The 23,295-nt window shown below is 36.5% G+C and overlaps 1 protein-coding gene across 4 annotated transcripts in view; it reads right to left on the bottom strand.

Annotated features, from left to right (window-relative positions):
- marchf8 (membrane-associated ring finger (C3HC4) 8) overlaps positions 1 to 23,295 on the bottom strand; it is a 119,745-nt gene that overhangs the window by 24,852 nt on the left and 71,598 nt on the right. For all 4 annotated transcript variants that reach the window (XM_065297177.1, XM_065297180.1, XM_065297178.2 and 1 more), the window contains one exon: positions 10,778 to 10,828. In XM_065297177.1, coding sequence (XP_065153249.1) covers positions 10,778 to 10,828 — 51 coding nt within the window. The remainder of the gene's footprint in view (positions 1 to 10,777; positions 10,829 to 23,295) is intronic.

Here is a 23,295-nt window from a genome sequence, read left to right as displayed (position 1 = left end):
TCAACAAAAATCGAGCAGGACCAAAACGTTTTACAGCTGATCGCTGTCAAAAAAGTTCAGCAACGACGTCCTAAGGATGACAGCGGCAATGACAGTGTTCTTAATATGACAAAGTAAGTGTTTTGATTAATGCCATTAATATTTAATCAGTGTATACCACTAGTCAACTAAATTAATTTAACATGGCAAAGATAAATTAACATTTATATATTGATTCAATAGATTTATAGAATTTTGAAAAAAATTTATCAGTTTTCATAATAAATCTTTTCAATTTTTTATGCTTTGTGAAAGTTTGTAACAGAAAATAATGGTTTTTATCTTGTCACTTTCTTGGTACAGAAAAATACATTTTTACCGAAATTAATATAAATGGATTTATTGAATTTTGGAACCAAACTCTTCATATATATTTAAATAGAATATCATCTCACAAAAATAACATCAAAAAAGCACAGATTACATGTGCATTGTTTGATTCAATCATTTATGTCCCAGACTAATTGCCTATTGATTCTATTAGAAAGAGAAAATTTACAGCCCAGAGCCTGACAGTGATCAATATAGGATAGAGTGTCCAGAACTGATTTCCAAAACACACACACAAAAGCAGCATGAACCATTTTAACCTCTATGCAGATACATCCACGATTTTATATGATTTAGACAATGGTTCTCATGTGAACATTGATTTTGGGGAACTGAAGATGTGGTGCAATCATTTTTACGACATTTTGTGCGTTTCTGTGAGTGTAGCAGAAAGAACATGACAACTGTGTGAATGTGATTAACTTTTAAGTCGCTTCAGCTTCAGTCAAAGAGATAAGGAGTGTTTTCAAGCTTGACAGAACGCACGTTTGTAAACACACACTATCACATACGAGGTAACAAAACAACACAAACTCCTGTCAGAACCACACAGCAACTGCTTAAAAATCAAACCACACACATATGAACACACTGGTAATAATGCATGCAAAGAAAAACAACAAAGAGGTGAAGAAATTTGCCTCTGAATAAACTTCAAAGTGTGAATTATGTCTTCCTGTCAAAAAATGTAAAACAATGCTTCAGAAAGTTTATTTTAGAAATTAACTTTAAGTTTTGTAGGCTGTTGGCATTAACCTCTGCTTAGCATTACTGAAACCAGAGCAGACAAAAACTGAATGTTAAAATTCTGAATTGGCCTAAGTTTTTAAGACAGCATGTAAAAAGTGATCTTTCAGATTCTACCAATTCAAAATGTCTTTTCCTACCATTTCTCAATTACCGCTGGTTTATGCAATAGCTCCAGAAGCAAGGAGAGGTCATGCACTTTAATTATTAGTGCTTGTTTTCTTTTTTGTGCTTGTTGATCACAACTTAATTTTCACATGATCTCGAGATAGCAAAAGTTGTATTCTTGTGATGTTCTATCAAGTACACTTATGCTTTTATCACATGTTGTTTTGTTTGTAGACAGCAAAATCATATTTAGCGAAATTAGCATGGATGAACAATTTTACTTGGATCAGGGATTCGCTTAAGTAAAACCTCATTCACACAGACCTCTGGTCCCAGAAAATACCCGTAAAATTGCCAGACAAGCGTCTGTGTGAACAAAAACTCGTTCCGTTAATCTTCTGGGATCGTTGCCGGAAAGAGGACCTAGTAAGATACGCGGGTAACCCTCTGTGTGAACAAGAATGCCATAAAGGGCGTGTCGAAGTGAGGACGCGCGCGTCATCATCACAACACAAGTTATGGTTCAGCTCCTTACAACGAGAGATAACGTGCATATAAACATTCACCACGAGAAATGTTGCAAACTAATATGTATATAAACATTCACCACGAGAAATAGATTGAAACTAGATTGAAGCAGTTATCAGGAAATGATATATGAGACGCATAAACAATGACGCACGTGCCGTAGTGAGGACGCGCGTGTCATGGCAACATGAAGTTGGTTCAACTCTTTAAAATCAGGGATTTACAACATTCACTACGAGAAATGTCAGCAAACTGGACTGAAGCAGATATCAGGTAAGTTAGCTCGTTACTTACTGCGTTGAAACGGAGATCATTCAGCAGCATAAAAGAATATCGCGTCACGTGCTCATTTGAGCTATAATAAACGAAAATACCCGCATGTCATCCCAACGAGATATATTGTTCAGCTCCTCAAAATGCGGGTTTTAAATGCATATAAACAATCACGATGAGAAATGTCTGAAAACTGTATCAAAGCAGAAATCAGGGAGCTTGTCAAATATCCACTCTGAAGCTGAGATCATTCACCAGAATAGAACTGTGCATTCACGCGCTCCTTTGTAGTCTTATCATAAACAAAAATGCACGCAAGTTGTTTCTGGAGAGAGAAATAATAAATAATATGCAAACTTCAGACGCTGCGTAGAAGAGAGGGCGGGACTTTCAACATGTCACGTGTCTTTCCGGGACCATCAGATGCCGTGTAAACTTGGCAGTGTGAATGAATAAAATATCAAGCGGTCCCGTAAAATTCCAGGATGCCTGTCCCGTGTATCTTACGGAATATCTGTGTGAAAAGGGCTTAAGAAGAGTCTGGCTGCAGCAGTTGCATTTGCATTCTCAGACACATGCGCTTCCTGGCAATGATGTCACTTGCAGTCATGACCTGCATTCTCTGATGCACTTGTCGACATTACAAAGTCAATGGATTGTTGTCAATATATGCCTTTACACTTTGTGAAGAATTCTAATTTCTGATAATTAAAAATGTTAAGTAATTATACTGGTCTACCCGTTGCAGATTTTGTGTTTAAACATTAGGCTATTTAAAATAATTGTGGTATTACAGTTTAACTTGCCAACCATGAAAGCATTTTGTCCATGTTTTCCCTTTTTTGAAAATGAAACTAGGGAAAATAGTGCTGTTGATGAATGTATGTTTATGTATTTATGTACTTTATTAAATGAAATTACAATTTAGTGTCTCTATCAGCTAAATTAATTCTTCTGTCGTGTTCTTACAGATGCACAAATAAATTGTATTACTCTCTGAAACCCCCGTGGTTCAACAATGCACATCATGTTACAGTATGTTTCGCTGTAGTTTCCTGCCTCAAACATATTGGGGCTGTTTACACTTGGTATTAAGATGTGTTTTTATCGATTGGATCACAAGTGGACGAGAGAGACACATTACGTTTACACCTGGTATTTAAATCCGTCTCTTTTGTCCACTTCTGTCCTGAATACTGTGAGGGGACGGTCCGTGAGACGGTGGGCGAGTCTCTCTGCTGTCATTCAAACGCGAGCGGGACTAATTATGAGTTTATGTGGATGCAAACGAATATTATGTCGGAGTCCGCTGCTTGTTTAGCAAGTATACATGCTGCACAGAGTTTTGTACGTGTGAATGTAAGAGCTTTCTCTGAATTTTCAGCGCAATTGATGAAATAGGATCGCGCAACTTTCACGCTTTCAAAACGAAACTACGGAGAACACCCGCAGTAGTTTTATCAATGAAAGGCTAAAAATAGCGCTGTTCACCGTATGTTCACGCCAGAAGTCAAAAAAAGACGTAAAACTTGTGTTTAATACCTCAGATTAGATAAATGGGCAGAGAGAAGGCGGTCGCGTGTGGCTGTTCGAACACATTCAACCACATTGCGTTCCGCAACTCCAAAGCGATCCGATCGAAAGTGGTTTCGACTACCTCTGGATGTGGTTGAAAGTGGTCGAAAGTGGACGCGTTCAAAACGTTTTGAACACCGTTTACACCTGGCATTAACGTCGTCCACTTGTGATCCGATCGACGAAAACGCATGTTAATGCAAAGTGTAAACAGCCTCATTGTAATAAATGAAACCAGAGTAAAAATGTGCATTAGGTAAAAAATAATTTTATATTGCTCTTTAGATCTAACGTTTTTGTGTCTTTGATAATTATAGCTTTGCTGTAAATATTAAAACTGTGTTACTTGAAAACTAAAATTCAAATAACTAATCCTGCAATAAACACAGAAAAAACAAGGAATTTTTTGTTAAAAATGCATTTCTTTGCTATGTTAAGTAAATGTAACAATTCCAGCGTCCATTGGCATTTTTTTTTTTTTTGAGCTCGCGACTGCAAATGGATGCCATTCACTGCCAGGAAGCACATGTGTCTGAAAGTGCAAGTCTGAGAATGCATGTGTCCCTGCTTCAGCCAGACTTTCTTAGTCTTGGAGGGTCTAAAACAAATTTTGATAGTTGTAAATTTAGGGACCGTCTCTAAAGTTACACCTTAATATACACGTTTCTACTTACTATAGCATTTACATTGAATGACTTACAGTCAACAAACAGTCACAAAACAAACTCTACAGTGGTTGTCAGCTATAATGCACACTTTTAAAATTTTTGATATTTATTTAAATGCTATTGAAGATAGAAACGTATACTTTATAACTATAGAGATGGTCCCTTCACGAACATCAATGTCCAACTTTATTAATTTATTTAGTCTATTATGGGCAATGTAATGCTACACTTGTGGTAACGGCGAACACCATGACTCATATGCATTAGCAGTCCACTTTAAAATACACTAATATGTACTATTCGCACGGGATTAGTATTACCTGGGGACCCTGTGTGATTTAGAAATTACCTCCCTACGTCTGAGTTTCGTGTGGCCGGTTCGCACGGGATAAGCAAAGCCTGTGATTTCACTCAAATTTACTGACTTATCTCCCTGATAATGTTGAGGCTTTGCATAACACTATCACGCAACACCGCGACATGCTGTAAAAGGTACCTTTACCAAATCATATTTCGTTAAATCATACAGTGAGTGAACGTGTGGGGAAAAAAGTGAAACTGAGATGACAGAATTAGCGTCCTCTGCCTCTAGATGCCGTTTTAAAGATTAAAATTACTTTTAACTATCTGATCAACACAAATACAAGGCGCCAAAATATGATTGCTTACCAGCATTAAAACCGCTTTTAATAAAAACCGAATTTCTCCGCTCCGTGGACGAGGAGGCAGCAGCCAATGTAACGTCTGGCTGTATATTAACTGACTGAACACTTGACTCTCGCCTGGGCATTTAGATATGCAAGTTTTTCATCAACAATATCTGCGTGAAACATTAACATGATCATCTGCCGACTCGACTGTTTCAGCACGGAGAGTCTGCTTTATTAACGGCTTTTCGTTCGCTCCGCGTGAGCTAAATGTTTTTGTTCTGTACTTTTTTACTCGCATATATTTCTACATATTTTCAACCAAGGAACACACGGAATATAATATAAGTTATTATGAATAGCAGTTAAGCTTGTTCTGAAATGATGAAAAAAGCCAAATGACTAAAAATGATCTTACAACTTAATTTCAAACGTTATAGATACAAATTGAAAATGTCCTAATATGTATTGCCTTCAAGCCTAAACAATGTTCTTTAATATAATATATATATTCTCATAGGGGAAAGATAGCACCCTGCGTTCTACCTCAGTGCATCTCGTTGTTCTGGATTTAAGTAATAATCTTATTTTAATAAACAAGGTATACCACGCTAGTAAGCCACGCAAAATCACCGCAAATGAAATTCCTTTACCACGACATCCATAGCTCCACCTAAACTTAGAGATCGCAAATATTGACAGTTCTGCATATTTTTAATCATCAAGATGGACGAGAGAGACTGATTAGAAGTTTGAAATTAGAAATATACTAATAAAGTCCTCAAGTTTCACAATGAAAGCCAAAAAAATCGAAGGGATGTGTCTCTGTATGTGCGCTTCACAGCTGCAGTGCGAGAGGCGCAGAAACTGAGAAAATAAATAAATAAAAAAGACTCACTGGTAACAAATGCTGGCCAAATTACAGAGATGCCTATTCGCACGGGACTAATATTATCAGAGGACCTCGGTGTTCGGCGAAATATGGTAGGTCATTTGCGGAGGAATTTTTACTTTACAAATTACAGACATGGCCGATTCGCACGGGATTAAGATCACAGACAACCTCTGTAATTATTACAAATCACTAGAGGTCACCAGGTAATACTAATCCCGTGCGAATAGGGCTTTAGGGAGAGAAAATTACGTCACAAGATTTGGATTAGGACAGGATAACGAAAAAAAAACGTTTAATCTCGAGATGACCAGAAAATTAAGTTGTGATAACAAGAAAACAACCTCTGTTATGTGGAGATCATGAGAAATTAAAGGTGCCATAGAATGTAAAACTGTATTTAACTAGGCATAGATGAATAATACGAGTGTTATGGTAATGACACATCGGGAGCATCAAACATGATTAATTCCTCCTTCTAATGTAAACCTCGTGCATGAAAAAAGACAGCTGGAAAACAGAGCAATCTCAACATAACACAGACTGTGACGTTACAGAGCAGAGCTCAACATTATTATTCATGACCCTTTCAAATAAGGTAATAATAGACCATTTCATTCTAAAGGCAAATCCAAGGGTTGTAAATGGACATGTAAAACCATCTCTGGATAATTTTTGCACATAATAAAGACACATACTTTACCTTCTATGTAGGTATCAGAGAACAATTTAACAGATTATTTCAATGCATTTTTTGGCACCTTTAAGTTGTAATCATGAGAAAACAAGCAGGCAAAACAATATCCCATGTCCTCTCTCTGCTTTCATATAGCACTGATGTTGTTTTTAATTGTTTCTGCATGCATAACTAACTGATAAACACATTGACACAGTTGGAGTTTACATTTTAAAATGAGGTGAAACTAGGCAGCATGAAAACTCTTTGGAACAACTCAAAAAGCAATCAAAGAGAAATGAAGAAATAGTTGCTTAGACAAGCAAAACTTTAAGTGGGACTAAATGCAAAACCATTCAAATATGTAAGGTTTAGTTTCCAGGCTATTCAACCCTAACCAATTTCTGGGAGTACATTAACTCCACAGCTAATTGTTTGTATATTATCATCAGCTTAATTTGAGGTGCAGGTTTACAGAATGATCACAGACATTAACACAGACGCTGCCGTGTGGATGGTCTGGAAAAAGGTCACAAACTGCAAAGTTACACACAGAGATGATGATCCAAATGCAGCTTTATTAGAAGGCTAATGCCAAAATTACAGGCATCAGTCAAAACACAGGCAAACCGTTCAAAAAGATATACCAGGGTGAATCACAGGAAATGAGGTAAACCAGGGCAAAGAGAGTAATCCAAGGATCAGGCAACAGATCAAAACCACAGAATGCATATAAATGCAGTGTGACACTAAACAAGACTTCGGCTTTACACAGACACAGTTAATAAGAATAATGAGAACCAGGTTAATGTGATAAAGCATAATGAATCTGGATGATGAATTGTGGGAAATGCAGTTTAAATTAAACATCAATGATCAAGGGAGTGCCCTCCGGGGAGTACAAAATAAAAGTTGGACAGTTTAACTGAAGATAGATTACTGTATCAACCAATGATAGTTCTTTGAGGGTGGGTCCTCTTAGTACAATGTTGCTCCAACAGAATCTAAAGCACTGACAAAATGTCACTCAATATAAGTTGCAGTCAAAAACTCAAAACAAAATTTCCGAACACAGAATTTTTTATTACCTGTCATTTAATGACATTGTGCCCTGAAACTACACTACTATGTGAGGTTGAAAGTGATAAGGGAGGAACCCAGCCAGGAGGATTCTTAATAATAACAACACATGGATCATTTCACTGTGATGTTTTGTTTGACAGCCTAATGTGAGACTGAAGGCTGACAGGAATACCCCATGGAACCCAATTGGGACACTCCGGGTTTCACTGCAGTTAAAACCTCATCACACGAGATACAACTATGTTGGACACAAAAGAGATAACAACTATAAAGGGACTTCTTATATCATTATTCTGACAGAATAAGCGTACTCTGAATGATAAGACACTGCTGTCCGCTGGGGCTGAACATGGATAAGTATGACGCTGATCGATGTACCTTACTAGACTTTCCCTCGACTTCTCAAAGCACAGCAGCACTATATGAAAATAACTTGTTGTAAGTCATGTGGATTGTAAGTGTTTTTTTTTCATTAGAGCTGTTTTCACACCTCAGCTTTTGGTGGAGCCACAAATTAAAAATTCAGTTTGCTGGTGTAAAAGAGTTTTTTTAATCGCACATGTTCACATAAACGGATATAAACAGAAAATGTGAAAATATTGTCAAGTTAACTTGTGGGTGCGAATAAAGAATGATGATCCAAATCAATTATATTTGCCTAATATTATTAAATTATACAGTCACATAATTAAAAACTCAGTGGCGTAATTAAAAAAAAACTGCCCGGTTGAGGTGCTTCAAATCTTAAAATAACCAACAGTGAATTTGAATGCTTTAAATTTTAACCAAGTGTAAGCATTTGGGTCACACAACTAATAAGAGAAACTGCAAAAGAACAAATTTGAAGATAATGAAGAAAAAAATATGTTGTTTTGTATTTAAAAGAATAAAGAACGCGTTTAGTACAACAGGGTGAGTAAATGATGACAGATTTTTAATTTTTTGGTGTAAGTTGAAACAATATTATTTAAATTTCACTTGAGCTTCAGAGAAGTCATCTTACTTAGAATACGTTATTTTAATCTTGTCGGTTTTTGCTTACGCTGTTTATGGGCTTTTCCCGATAAAAGGAAACTGTTTTACGCATCTACATGACCTCACGCACTATCAGTTTATTAAAGGATAATTCCGGTATTTAACACTTTGAGTCTCATTTTTGTTTTGTTTTGGATGAACTACAGTGATGGACACTGACATTTTGACAATGGGTCGTGTCTTGAGTTTTTGACTCATTTAGAAGCGTCTCTTGACTGCTTCAGAATGGAAGTCAATGACCATGCACAAACATGTCATTAAAACAACACTTAACGTTCATTTTCAAAACTGTACTACTCACCGAGTGGTTTGTGGTGTTCGCTGATGATTAAAAACAAATATATTGGTGCAATGTATGATTTCAATCCGTGTTATTTGCTATAGTGGAACTATTTTTTCAGATAACTCACAACCGCGTATATACTTCCGTTCTATATTTGAGTCTGAAGTGTTAGCACACTCCCGACCACTTGATGGCGACAACCACTTTGCCATACAAGTACGCTCTGTGTCTAGCATATAGACAGTCACAATCGAGCTCAACTTCAAACCTTAAGCTGGTCACTGAGCCATCAAATATGGGAAAAATTTCTTCTGAGAGAAACCGAGCGAAAAAACTACAACCACATGTAAACAGACACTTTTCTGTTTCCCGGCGGCGGAGTGATATATCAGCGAGCAATGAGTCTTCCAAGAGAAGTCGATGGAATTTTACAAAATGCCAAATAAAACACAACAGAAACTGTATTTCGCTACACAACTTGTTTTTAATCATCAACGAACACCACGAACCACTCGTTGAGTAGCACAGTTTTGAAAATGAACGTTAAGTGTTGTTTTAATGACATGTTTGTGCATGATCATTGACTTCCATTCTGAAGCAGTCAAGAGACGCTTCTAAATGAGTCAAAAACTCAAGACACGACCCATTGTCAAAATTTCTGTGTCCATCACTGTAGTTCATCCAAAACAAACCAGAAATGAGACTCAAAGTGTTAAATACGGGAATTATCCTTTAAGCATTATTGGCGTAAGACCGTGCAAGTAAACGCACTCAGTTAGATCAATGAAACCGCAAAAAAAATCTAACATTAAACCCCAATGAGCTAAATGCACTTGAGTGAGTAGTGGGGCATTTCACAGAGCATGTGACCCTGACATTTATTAGTGTGCATAAAGAGTTTTTCTGTTAAGAGGCTCAATGTTACGCAGAAGTGCAGGTAATCTCTAAGAAGTAGAGATTCCCATAACAGTAAAAGTGCCAGAGACACATCATCCTCTGTCTTTTAATAGTAAAATGAACACGAATGGTCAAATAAACACTGTCGCATCAGTAGGCACAAAACATAATCCACTGTATGCAAGTGTGTCTTTAAAGGCAAGATTAGCAAGTTGAATTTATGTGCCATTGCCTTTCAAAATATATCAGAAAGCTGCATTCTTGGCTTTGCCCAAGTGTGTATAGTGGGCATCATAAGCTGTCTCCAGTGTAAATCATCTCAGATCAAGATGGAAAAACAGCATAAAAGACATTCTTGCTGAGTAGGTCAAAATAGTTCAAGCCTACCTGAGTAATGGTAAATGGTAAAGGTGTATAGGCGGTTTCTTCAGATGCAAATTACTCTGTTGTTATTGATTTTATGTGGAAGTCTAACGGAAGTTGCGTTTAGTCCAGAAAAACATCTATAATGGTTTTTTCACTGCAACAGTAACACACCCATGATATGCACAATGGGACCATGTCCATGAGATGTAATAACTGAGCATTTGTGCATTGTTTACTTGTATGGAGGATGTTTCCTGCCTAAGTCACATGGTTTTCATTAAATATCAGACGAAAAAACAGATGTCCTATCAATGTGAAAAGGGGAACTCAAGATTGAATAATTAACTCTCATAGAGTTCAAAGATTTCTTACATTGAGAACCAGGGTTAAAGAGTCAACTATTTTTTTCTGCTACATTTTTTTTCTTCTTGCCCAGACCAAATTTCCTGACCACCAATTTTGTTTGCAATTTGTTTGAAATGTCTTGCTTTGAAATAGAAAAAAAGAATATAAAGTAGTTGCAGACACCCTGGTGAGCTGAGCCCCCCTCTTCTTTTTCTGTCTCTCTCTCGGTCTCTATCTCTTTCTATCTTTTTCAGCAGCAGACGAAAAGGAAAGAGATTTCCATACCTTTGAAATGTTGCTGGACCTGCTAGCAGAATGACCAAGCGGTTTCTCGTTCTGTGGAAAGAACAGAAAGGGTTTTGAGAACACTGTATACAATTTGATTCAAAAGAAACTAAAGAGATCAACAACAACTTTTAAGTACAAAGTCTACTGCAACTGAACACAAAACATGTTTTAATAATAGTTGTGATTTTCAGCGCACTTCGCAAACCAGAGCACTTTAAAAGGTGAAATACAATCACACAAGAAGAAAATAATACACTGTTAAATAAAACAATTGCTTCATCCTGGATATTTGTTAGCTGGTTCATTCTTGTGATATCAGTTTTCATGCTGTGAGATTATTTATAGGTCAGCTGTGAGTGGGGTGTAAGAGGGTGCTTATAATTGCCTATTATTATTATTAGTAGGTTCCTCACTGTGACACTCATTTGCAATAAAAGCCTGAATATGAAGCAATTAAAGTTCACCAAGAAATGCGGAAGGGTTTGTAAAAGTGCCAGACCCATTATTCAACAAACACTGGACCATTATGAGATTTCAGCTTTGCTGTTACTTGTCTGATGAACAGAAGTTGTAGATCCTCCTTGTGCTAGTTTGCAATATATCAATAACCATTATTTCTTTTGTCTAATGTCGTTTTATTGTTTATTTTACACACACATGACACACACACACACACACATGTATGTGTATGTAAATAAAGCTAGTTTTCTCCTTACTAAATTATAAAAGGTCCAAAAGACCACTAGTCAACATTTTTACTCTGCAATTTTTCTAATTTAACAGTTTTTCTAATTTACTATTATTAAAACCACGATTAAAAAAAATCTAAACATTTCATTAACTCTTTCCTCGCCATTGACGAGATATCTCGTCAATTAAGAGAAAACGCTTCCCCGCCAATTACGAGATTTTCCGTCTTTCCGCAATACCGCTATTAACCGCAACTTTTTAAACCCGGAAGTATTGCCCTATGGCAAGCTGCTGCATGTCCGTGTCTGTTTTAAAGATCGCTCTGAATGGGATCTCTATGAAAAGTCCGTCATAAAAATGGAATTATCTCTGCTTTTTGCTCAAAATATGGTGTTTTTGCAAAAACCTACCCATATTCAAAAGCTGATTGCAAAAGAACCACTAAAGGTAGGATGAAACGGTTTTTTTTGTTTGAAAGCAGAGGGTCTGTTCTTTCATTTGGTATATTGTATGTTTATTTATTTAAAGAAGAACATTTTCTGGAAGGCATTAAACTTTGGTCAAAATCATGAAAAACGCTGGCGCTGGCTGGCAACTTTTTTTTTAAAATGCTGGCGGTGAAAGAGTTAAAAATGTCTTTTTTATATTTATTATGTCGCCCTTTACACTGCAAAAATGACTTTCTTACTTAGTATTTTTGTTTTGTTTTCAGTAAAAATATCACTTATAAAAACTTAAGATGTTCTCAGATTAAATTAAGATGTATTTTCTCGATAAGCAAAATGACCTAGGAAAATACGTTTTCAGACAAAAAAGATAAACTTTAAGTGAATTAGTGCTCAAAACAAGCAAAAAATCTGCCAATGGAGTAAGAAAAAATCTCTTGAAATAAGTTTACTTTTTACTTAAACACTTAATTCAAGAAAAAGATTCTTACCAGATTTGTTTGCTTGTTTTAAGCACATATTCGCTTAAATGTGATATTTTTGTCTAAAAATTAGACTTATTTTCCTAGTTCATTTTGCTCATCAAGAAAATAGGCTACATCTTAATTTGAGAATTTTTAGATATTTTTACTGAAAACAAGAAAAAAATACTAAGAAAGTCATTTTTTCAGTGTAATGACAGCATGCATCTGAGCTGGTACGAACTTCCAACATTCCAATATCAAATTTGTACGTATACTGTAAAAAGTGAAAGTTGGATCTACTTAAAAAATACTTTAACTGGAAACACTTTAACTTAAATTTTCTCACGTTAAGTAAAGTGAAAAAGCTTTTCTTTACCAATTGAAGTAATTATTTAAGTCAATCCAACTTTCAAAATGTTTACAGTGTATACGTAAGAGGTGGCTAATTTGTATGAATTCATATAACCACACAAAGTTTTTGTACGATTTGCTTTCGCCCTGTGACGTTTCATTATTAACATTTTTTAAATGATAATCGTACGTTTTTGTACAATATACTTTGTACAAATTCAAACAAATTATCCAACACGTTAAATGAATTTCCGTGAGATCAGGGTTTGTGCAAACCCTAATAATAAATGTGTGAAAGCAAAAAATATTTGAATTTGCATGATGTGGCAAATTGTCTTATTTACAGTGCTAAATGTAAATAGTTTTTTTTATTTGGTTTAAATTAGATTTTGAAGTCACATGCAAATTTTTATTGTCAATATTACCAGTGATTGTCCACCCTGCTTTTCAGATTTTTAGAAATACGCATGTGGTCTACCACTGGTTTATAGCATCTAATCTGTATTGCAATTGACTTCTTCAGGCTGAATTTCTTTCTTGACCTGATTGACTGACAGGTGCTGATACTATGAATAAGCTCAGGGCAAACAAACTGACACTTGCAAAGGTTGCTGAACTTCAGAAATAACACTGAAAATGCACGTAATGTTAACATTTCCTCAAAAAAACAATCTTTGTCATAGATGATCACTTGTTTGCCATCTTTGAATTTCTGGAAACACACTGTACATACTGTATGCTAGGTAATGGGTTATTTCAAGGACAATAGCATTGTCTAGAAAAAGGGCTCATTCAAATTGCTTAATGCTTATGCTCACACAGTCTTTCACTTGGCAGAATCAATATCATATTCATATGATCTATGATCCAGCATCTTAATCTATTCTCTCGGGTCTCTCAGACAGGCTGATTCTTAAATGTGGTCTTTGTGCCAATAAGAAAAGTACATCTGTGTGCTACAGAGATCTCTTTGAACTGACTCAAACAGGGACACATAACAAGAGCCTGTGACCTTATAAACAGACTGTATACTGTACATAATCCCGGTTTATAAAGAATGTTTTTCTTAAGGGCATTACAGTACTTTGTGAATTTAATTCTCTATGAATATTTTTTTCACAACCTCAGCTAATGTACTTTTGAGAAATCTAAGCCTGGACAACAATGTCTGTGACTGAGGTATATTTTTCCATGCTTTTTTCCAAATAGTGTAGTGTATCGACAGCTGAATTTCTTGTTGCACTGCCTGCTCCATCTGCCGTATGGATTTAGACACTTGTGCCATTTGGTGGTTTAAGTACTTCTGGCATCTCATTCAAGTCAACAGGAGAGTCGCTATTGGTAATTATAAATCAAAATTAAACTAATTCTGTCTGAATAGTACTCCAACATAACCAAACAAATGCAAACAGGATGCTGTGTTCAGTATCCTTTGCAGAATAACAATGATTAAAACATCCAGCGTTACACCAAGAACAAAATAAACAACTAGAAGAAAGCTCGCACATAGTATTTCCAACCTTTATAAATGGCAGGGCAGCAATGGCACTAATATCACAGCATGTCTGAGAAAAGCTTTGCAACAAAGAGGCCTTTGGCACAATGTGCTGTGATTAGTGAGTGGGTGAGAGCTCGTTGTCTTGAACTGAATTGTAATGGCGAGGGTCTTAAATGTGTGACAGCATGTGCAGAAGGACATACTCTTTATCTTTACTCATTTTTCCTTTTACTCATGTCTCTGGTCTTCAGCCGTCACCATGGAGATAGCAACGGAAAGGGATTGAGCGCTTAATCCATGCTGTTATGAGGGAGACTTACAGTTGCGCTATAAGCCGAAACACTTAATCTACAGTCAATTCCCAAACATATGCACATGCAAAAGATTATGGTCATCTTCATATCAATTTAACAGTAATAAATCATAATGAATATGGATGTGCAATATAAAATAGTCATGAGATATTTACAATGAGTTTGTTGCAGACATAAAACTAAGCAACAATTAAATATGTTTTTAATGGACTATAAGCATTATTTTAGCAATTTAGATTTATTTGACTAGTTTCACAATTCCTGGTCAACACTCTGACTCCACAAATTATTTGTGACCCATTATTTGTCATTTTTATTGTGATTTGCTGCTTTAAAAAAAAAAACTTCCTATAGAATGGAAAGAACATTTGGTGAAAATGTAACCTTGATATCTTTAATATTGACTAAGTAAGACCATGTCAGTGATTGAAATCAGTGATCCAAATTTAACTTTGATGCTTCTAAATTCATATATTATTACATAATGGGGTGGTTTCCCGGACAGGGATTATCTTAAACCAGGACTAGGCCTTAATTTAATAATGAAATAACAAACATGCCTTACTAAAAACATTACTTGCGTGCATTTTGAGGCAAAAGCACTGATGTATTTTAAGATGTCAGTGCAAGTTGTTTTTAGTTTGGACAGCTCTTACATTTTTTTATTTTTAAAACTATGACTAGTCTAAACAGTTTATGCAACCGGCCACGTAATGGCAACAGCAGAAATTAATTGCTGATGTGCTGTTGATATGAAGCTTTATTAGCAAGTGGGCAGATCTGAATAATAAGCCAAGGTTATTTCCTTGAGTGCACAGATGATATAACAAGATGACAAATTCATGAGTGTTGCTTCATGACAGGGTCGATTAAAGGGATATAACAGTTCTGTGCTTCTTATAAATCACTCAAATAATGGTCAACGATGAACAAATGTTAAGGTATGCTTGTAATAACCAATGTTCCAACTAAAAAAAAAACAAAGAGTTTGGAGTATAACATTTCGCAACAGTATTGATAGCTTCTGTGTGTTATATGTGGCAGGTGGCAGATGGAAAAAGGGCCTGGCTCCTAAATAAATGATTCCTGTTGCTGGTGTTGGACTGACTGTATGTTTAACTAGGGTTTAGTTTAGGAACTTCCCATCTCTTTGTGTATCATATGAAACTTAAAGAATTGCTGCCGTCATCATGCTGCCCGACAAGATCTCCTGCATTTTCAGAGATTTTTAAGCATTAATATGGAAACTTGGAAAGTTTTAGGTGATGTTTCAGGTGATGTGCTTAACAATGTACCCAGGAATGTCTAGTAGGTTAAAGTTGATGAAAACATCGATCATCAAAGGCTTGCAAAGCCAGTTTTTATTTTATTGTCATGAAGATTCAACCACTGAGACCTTCTAACAGACTTTCTGATTGACATGTAAAGTGGCAAACCACAATGCTTATGGAAAAGAGGCGTGTAAGAGTAAAGTTAAATGAAATGAAAGTGGAGTATAGAGAAATCTGAAAGTAAACAAACAAATGACTTTTGAAGATTTGTGACCCAGTCTGTGAAAATACAGCTTAAGTCATTTTTTGTGATTTACTGTCTTCTACAAAATAGCATCCAACATAATGTTAATAGTACTCTATGAAATATAACCTTGATATCTTTAAAGGGATAGTTTGTACAAAAATGATATTAAACCCATGATTTACTCACCCCGAAGCCGTTCGAGATGCATATGTCCATCATTTTTCAGACGAACACATTTTCAGTTATTTTAGAAAATGTTTTAGATCTTTTAGTTAATCAAATGTCAACAGGTCCACGTCCTTCAAGTCCAAAAAATGTGCATCCATCCTTCACAAAATAAATTCAAATGGCTCCACGATGATAAACAAAGACCTTCTGAGGCTAATCTGTGGCGTTTTTTTGTAGAAATATCCACATTTAAAACTTTATAAACGAAAATAACTCGCTTCCGGTAATGCCGCGATCTTAGACTCCTCTTTATTCAAGATAAGAGCTTACGCAGTTTACGGAGGTTACTCTCCTGCTGCTCTGTGCCCCCGCCCTACGAATTTGTCATACGTCACTAAGAAAAGTGCGTACACTACGCTTATACGCTCTCCTGAATACAGAGGAGTCTAAGATGGCGGCGCTACCGGAAGGTATTTATTTACGTTTATAAAGTTTTAAATTTGGATATTTCTACAACACCACCACACGGATTACCCTCAGAAGACCTTTGTTTATCATCCTGGAGCCATTCGGATTTCTTTGGGGGAAGGACATATGCACATTTTTTGGACTTGAAGGACGTGGACCCCGTAACTTTACTGTTTAGCAGCTAAAAGATATAAGACATTTTCTAAAATAACTGTGTTTGTCTGAAAAATGATGGACATATGCATCTCAGACGGTTTCGGGTGAGTAAATCATGAGTTTAATATCATTTTTGGCCCCCCTTTCCATTTAATCCTGACTTTATATATGAAAGGTCATATAAAATCAATGTGAAATAATTTCAATTAGATTATGAGACTTTAGCCTGGATTTCACAGACAGGGTCACATTTGATGGCCAGAAACTTCTGCAAATCCAGAGACAGTTTACCCATAGACCAGGGATGGGCAACTTCGGTCCTGGAGGGCCGGTGTCCTGCAGAGTTTAGCTCCAACCATAATTAAACACACCTGAAGCAGCCAATACTACTAGGCATACTAGAAACTTTTAGACAGGTGTGCTGAGGCAAGTTAGAGCTAAACTCTGCAGGACCCCGGCCCTCCAGGACCAAAGTTGCCCATCCCTGCCATAGTTCAAGTGAAAATATGGACGTAGTGTCCATGAAATCACCCATAGGTTTGTGAAGAGCTTTTTTGAAGCCAATATTTGGCTGGGCCTGACATTGCCATCTTGACATCGCGTCATCCTGCATCAATCGCGGATAACTAAAAATGGGTAAAGAGACGAGATGTGGGTGAAGCTGAATATATATATATATATATATATTATTATATTATATAATTCACCCCCTCAAAGTTGTCATGAAAGGCAAAATTAGCTATATAGACCAAAAACACTTTTTGTACCAGGCTGTAAACACATTTATTTCTGTTAAAGTTGGGCATTTTAATATGGGGGTCTATGGGAATTGACTCCCTTTTGGAGCCAGCCTCTAGTGTCCAGTAGATGAATTGCAGTTTAAGTCACTTTTGGATTCATGATAGAGATGGTAGGTTGCCCCCTGAGTTTACCTCATTCACTTCAACAGGAACTGGATGTTTTAGCCTATTTGTTTATGCAATGTTCAACAGATGGTCTGTGAACGAGCCGTGGGAGGTCTATGGGTATACCATACCATCTAAAACTACTGCACTGCAAACTAAACTGCTTATATGCAAAAGAAAGGTCTCAGGGGTGTAAAGCACAGTGCGAACCATAACACAGGCACCATCATTTCCACAAAGTTGCCTTTTGGTCAGCTAAAGCTTTAAGAGCCTAACCTCAGCCCGGTATATAGGCCGTCTCTGAAAAGAGGGCGCGACCATGAATGTCTCACAGAGAAGACTGAATTATCTTAGTGGGTGAGCAGAGGTTGTTATCAGTGCTAAGTGTATGCCTGTGACAGATGGCCATTCTGAATAGACTCATCTGGCTGCTTTCTCTCTCCATCTCTCACACTATCTATCTACATGTCTCATTGCTTCAGCAGACAGCTAAACGCGGCAACAGGGCTAAGGAGGAACAGCCATCAAATGAGATCGCTGCTAGTATTGTCACATCACCGTGTCTTGCTTGTCATTTATTCTGCTTTTTTACTTTCTGTATGTGCTAAGGAAGCTTTGTGCTTTTATTGGGTAATGTTTGACTGGAAGAGACTGGAAGAAACTCGAAGAACAGAAAATAGCTTCTCGTGAGCAAGCTAATGTTCCTCAAAGTGTTATGATCAAAGGACGTAATACGGGAATCAAGCAAAAATACACATCATTTGTACACGTCTTAATAAAATTCAACTGTTGTAGAAGTGTGATGGATATGACAGTATGATTAAATAAACTGATGAAATCATTGCATGAAACTGCATCTTAAAAATTATGAATTTCATGAACTCAAAAGCTGTCTTATCTTAATACAGGACAAAAAAATGTAGTTTACCCAGATGATGAATAAAGGGACACAAAGTCCCTCAAAAAGGGACAAACCAAATTTTAGACTGATAATCAAAACAAAACTAAAGCACTCAGCTGAAGAAACGCTCTCAAGCACCAACAGTCAGCATTCACCTGTCGTTTTCAGTCGCATTTAAAATGCTTTTGTAAACACAGGGCCTTGAACTATGTCGTATCTTTGTCCTATTTATAAAAGAGAACGGCGTTCATTTGGCCAAATTAATATTAAGTGCTGTGAAAATGCAACAGTTGGAGGCCGAACATTCATATCGTTGTTGTGACAGATGCTTGTGTCCGCTTGGGGCTGAAAGGGACAGAACATTGCTAATGACAGAGCTGCTAATGCATTCAAGGTAACTATTTGTTTCAGCAAAACTGCTTGTCATACACACAATCATCGGTGCTGAGATTATTGGTCCTTAATATTGAGATGTGTGGGTGTATACACAGAGAAAGAGATGAAAACATAGACGGCAGCTGAATTAAATCAACAGAACATACATCACGCTCTGAGAGGAAAGATGAAAAGCCATCTGAATATCAGCCTGATAACATTTTAGCTTTTACATTTTGTCTAAGACAGACAGTTCAGATGACTTGGTGAGTGGAGAAGATCATGTCATGCTTTATATCATAGCTCCTGTCATTTACTGTGGAGATGCATGAAATATACTGTAAGTAATCTGATTCAGTGAACAGCCAATATGGCAACAATGCATCTATAGGTTTAGTTAAAACAGTTTGAGGAACAATTCTTGTTTCTCTGGTTGATGTACTTCCTATTGAAACAGGAATTTGGGTTTGCTGCTCTGCTTGCTTATGTTAGCTGGTGGCAGGTGATAAGACATTCTTATTTAATAGGGGTGTCACGATTCTCCAAATACTCGATTCGATTACATTTTCGATTCTAAGGTCATGGTTTGTTTTCTTTTCTCAGAATCGATTCTCAGTTTTTCCTTTTTTTTAAAGAACAGGTTGCTATGTACGGAGCCCCTAAGGGGACATGGAGCAAAAATTAAATAAAGTTTAGTTTCATGTGCTCACGTGAAACTTTCCTGTGCTCATGTGAAACTTTCATGTGCTCACGCGAAAACTTCATGTGCAGAATTTTTTTTACGTTTAGTTTCGCGTGCTCACGTGAAGCTATCGTGCGAGCACGTGAAACTATCGCGTGCTCACCTGAAACTTTCACGCGAACATGACATAGTTTCACGCGAGCACACGAAACTAAACTTAAAAAAAAATTCTGCACATGAAGGTTTCGCGTGAGCACATGAAAGTTTAACGTGAGCACATGAAACTAAACTTTAGATTTTTTTTACTCCAATGTCACCGTAGGGGCTCGGTAGCTATGCCATTTTTAGACTAGACTTTTATGAAATATAATATCTGACCTTGAACCCGGAGATGCCCTGCCATGTTAGTCGTGCTGCCAGTGGAAAAATATGGTACACACATACCTGATAAAACGAACCTTCCTGTCAGATGAACATCTGTCAGTACTTTACACCTTAAAAACACACTTTTATTACCATCAGACGAGATTGTGAGACTATACCCCAATAAGTCATGTTTAAATGCTGTTTTCATAACTTTTAAGCAATTGAAATAAGTTGTTGTGAAACTTAAACAGATCTCAGTTCAGAAAAACGACTGGTCCTGTCACAGACGCCACTCTGCTGTTTTTTTGTTTGTTTCTTATGTAAAGAGCAGCCCAGGTGGTGTCTCCTATCTGCCATGGCATCTTTTAACTGGATGTAACTAAGTTGGAGGAGGTTGACTTGTAGCACTAAACATGTGTTTTTTTCCTCTTTGCAAGCTGACGAGACGTGACATGGGGCCGTGGCGGCATCGACGATTGCATTTTTTTATTCGAAGTTCGAGGTTGTGAATTAATTTTGATCAATTTCGATTTAAAATTGAAACCGTGACACCCTTAAACATAGCATTTTATCAGAAATTTTGATTATAGTGTTTTTATATGAAGTGCAACTCAACTTTCTTGGTTTATTTCCTGGAAGAAAAATACAGTTTTTTAGTACATTCATCTGCAAACATTTATGGATGGCCTTAAAGCAAACAGACATGAACTAAAAAGTAACAAAACATTGTTTATTTAATGGGGTCTTCAAACTACATATTCAAGCCCTTCCTATACCAACTATCAAAGAAATGCATTGAAAAACATTGCCTCAATTTTATTTATTTTTTGACATGTAACCAACTGGCTTTTGTAACTACTGTAAATAGCAAGGACTTTCCTACAGCCATTCTGAGCATTGTGGTTTCATCTTGGCTTGTTTATAGAGTCTCTGCCTTAGCAATGTCAGTAAATCACACTGCATTAAAAATTTACATTCAACATTTTGATCTGGTATCAACATTATAGAAAGTCTGTATTTTTTATTTTCCGAATTCATTATGACAGCTGATGGTAGTTAAGGGATTTTCTATTATGCAAAGTGACTGTCTTGTGCCTGTATTTGTATAGCGCTTAGTTTTTTATCAATTTCTCAGAAAAAGAGGAAGAAATCAATCTCAATTCCAGGCATACAACAAGACTTGAACAGCATAGCATGCGTGTGGCTTTCTGTTTTGTGGCAACAGTCAACTGCTCCTCATAAGACTGTAGACTGCTGATTTACTGGATGAAGTTATTTTATTTCAAAAAGAAAGCACAGCTGTTCAAATCCAATGCATTTTACATATATCACACATTTTTAAAAATCACCCACTCATGCTGAATTTCATGCAATATTCAACTTAACATCAACAAGTGACTGGATAAGCAATCAAGTGAGTAAGTGTATTACAACTTACTCAAACATGCAATTTAAACTAATCAAAAGCTTCAAACACAGACATTTACAGTCTAAATAACATACAAATATGTTACCGTGTTAACGGTAGCAATACTTTTTGCAGGAAGTGCGCATGGATGTGTTTCCCTGTTTGAACACAACATTTTTACACAATGGGGGCTCATATTTCAATATCAAAGATGCTGATCACACACAGATGGGGGAATTTATACTCTGGGCAATGACAACAATTACGAGTCTCTTTCAGCTGAGAGCAGCAGTTTACTCATCTGACCTGTCAAACAACCCCACCCCCATAAACTGGAGATCACATGGTATAATGTGAAAAGGACATTTACAATGAGAGTAAAGGTCAATGCAGAAGCACAATCTCAGGAAATGACAGTAATTTATTAACAGCTGATGGACTTTATTTAATGTTCACACACTACAATAACATCTGAATAAGAAATAAAGTTGTCTAAATAGAGCAGTGAATGTGTTTGGCTAGTATACAAAAAAGGGGTGTTTGATTTTATTTTGTCTTAAAACATAACATACTGTAGACTCTCAGAAAAAAAGGTACAATAAGTTACAAAAGTTGTCACTGGGGCAGTCAGTACACTACCTTTCCAAAAAGTACACTTGTGTACCTAAAAGGTGCATATTGGTACTTCAAAGGTAAACATTGGTACCTTAGAGGTACATACTGGTACCACAAAGGTACATATCTGTACCAAAATGGTACATATTAGAATCTTTTTAAAAGGTACCGTCCCCCAGTGACAACTTTTGTACCTTTTTTCTGAGAGTGTAGCAATAAACACTTCATAATAAGGTGAAGTTATTTTATATAACATTTATGAATTTGTCTACTATTGATGAAGGAGATGAATAGATATATGTAGTATTTGGAGTACAAAGACTCCCTGATGTTGCATGTAACAACCTGTTATAGTCAAAAAGTTTACGAAAACACTCTACGGAAAATGACCAATACTTAAACTGCACTAAACTATTTTCCATATCTATGAGTAAAAAGATTTGTAGTAAAGGATGGTAAAATGTGTTTGTATTAATAGCTGCACTCTGTTCTTTTACTAAAAGCTAAAATGTTACAAGAGCAGTGTTTCCTCTAGGATTTTTTTCAGCTGTGGCGGCAGGGGGCGCCCATGATGATTATACATGTAAAAAAAATGTTTAATGTAGAATATAGGCTACAGTAAACTAACATGTATTTTTTTATAATTTTCACACTGTCATTTACTTTTCCTTATATTTATAGCATATTGCTTTTCTATGTTTGATCTAAACTGTATTTTCTTAAAAAAACGTTACACAGCTACAAACGTAGTTCGATTCATTGTAGTTTTAATGTAGTTTGCATTGCAAGTTCGTCCTCGTGTTTAGCGTACAGAGCTGTTACAAAGTCATGCAGTCCTGTTTGATAATCCGCACCGCTGTGAATGACAGAACAACCGACCAGTTATCCGACATCAGCAGCAATTTTATTTCACACCCGTACCATTCGACATAAACTGTGACCCCGAGCCGGTCACACCGCAAATCGCGCAGTTAAATATAAACCTTTACCGGTCTTCAGACAGATCTTAAACACAAATAAGCACGGGAAATTTAAAAACGAGTCGAATTTTGGTCTTGGATGTTAGACCCGCATTTTACTCTTGTCTATTGAGTCCCGACCTGCATCTACAACACAAATGACACGCGAATAGCCTATTACACCCGTTAGATCAAATATTATGCAGTTCACCCGCGGGTACCCCGACCCTG

This window comes from Paramisgurnus dabryanus, chromosome 20, assembly GCF_030506205.2.
Source record: "Paramisgurnus dabryanus chromosome 20, PD_genome_1.1, whole genome shotgun sequence".
Taxonomy (NCBI): domain Eukaryota; kingdom Metazoa; phylum Chordata; class Actinopteri; order Cypriniformes; family Cobitidae; genus Paramisgurnus; species Paramisgurnus dabryanus.
Note: the sequence above shows the minus strand (reverse complement) of the source record. Positions and strands in the feature narration are given on the sequence as shown.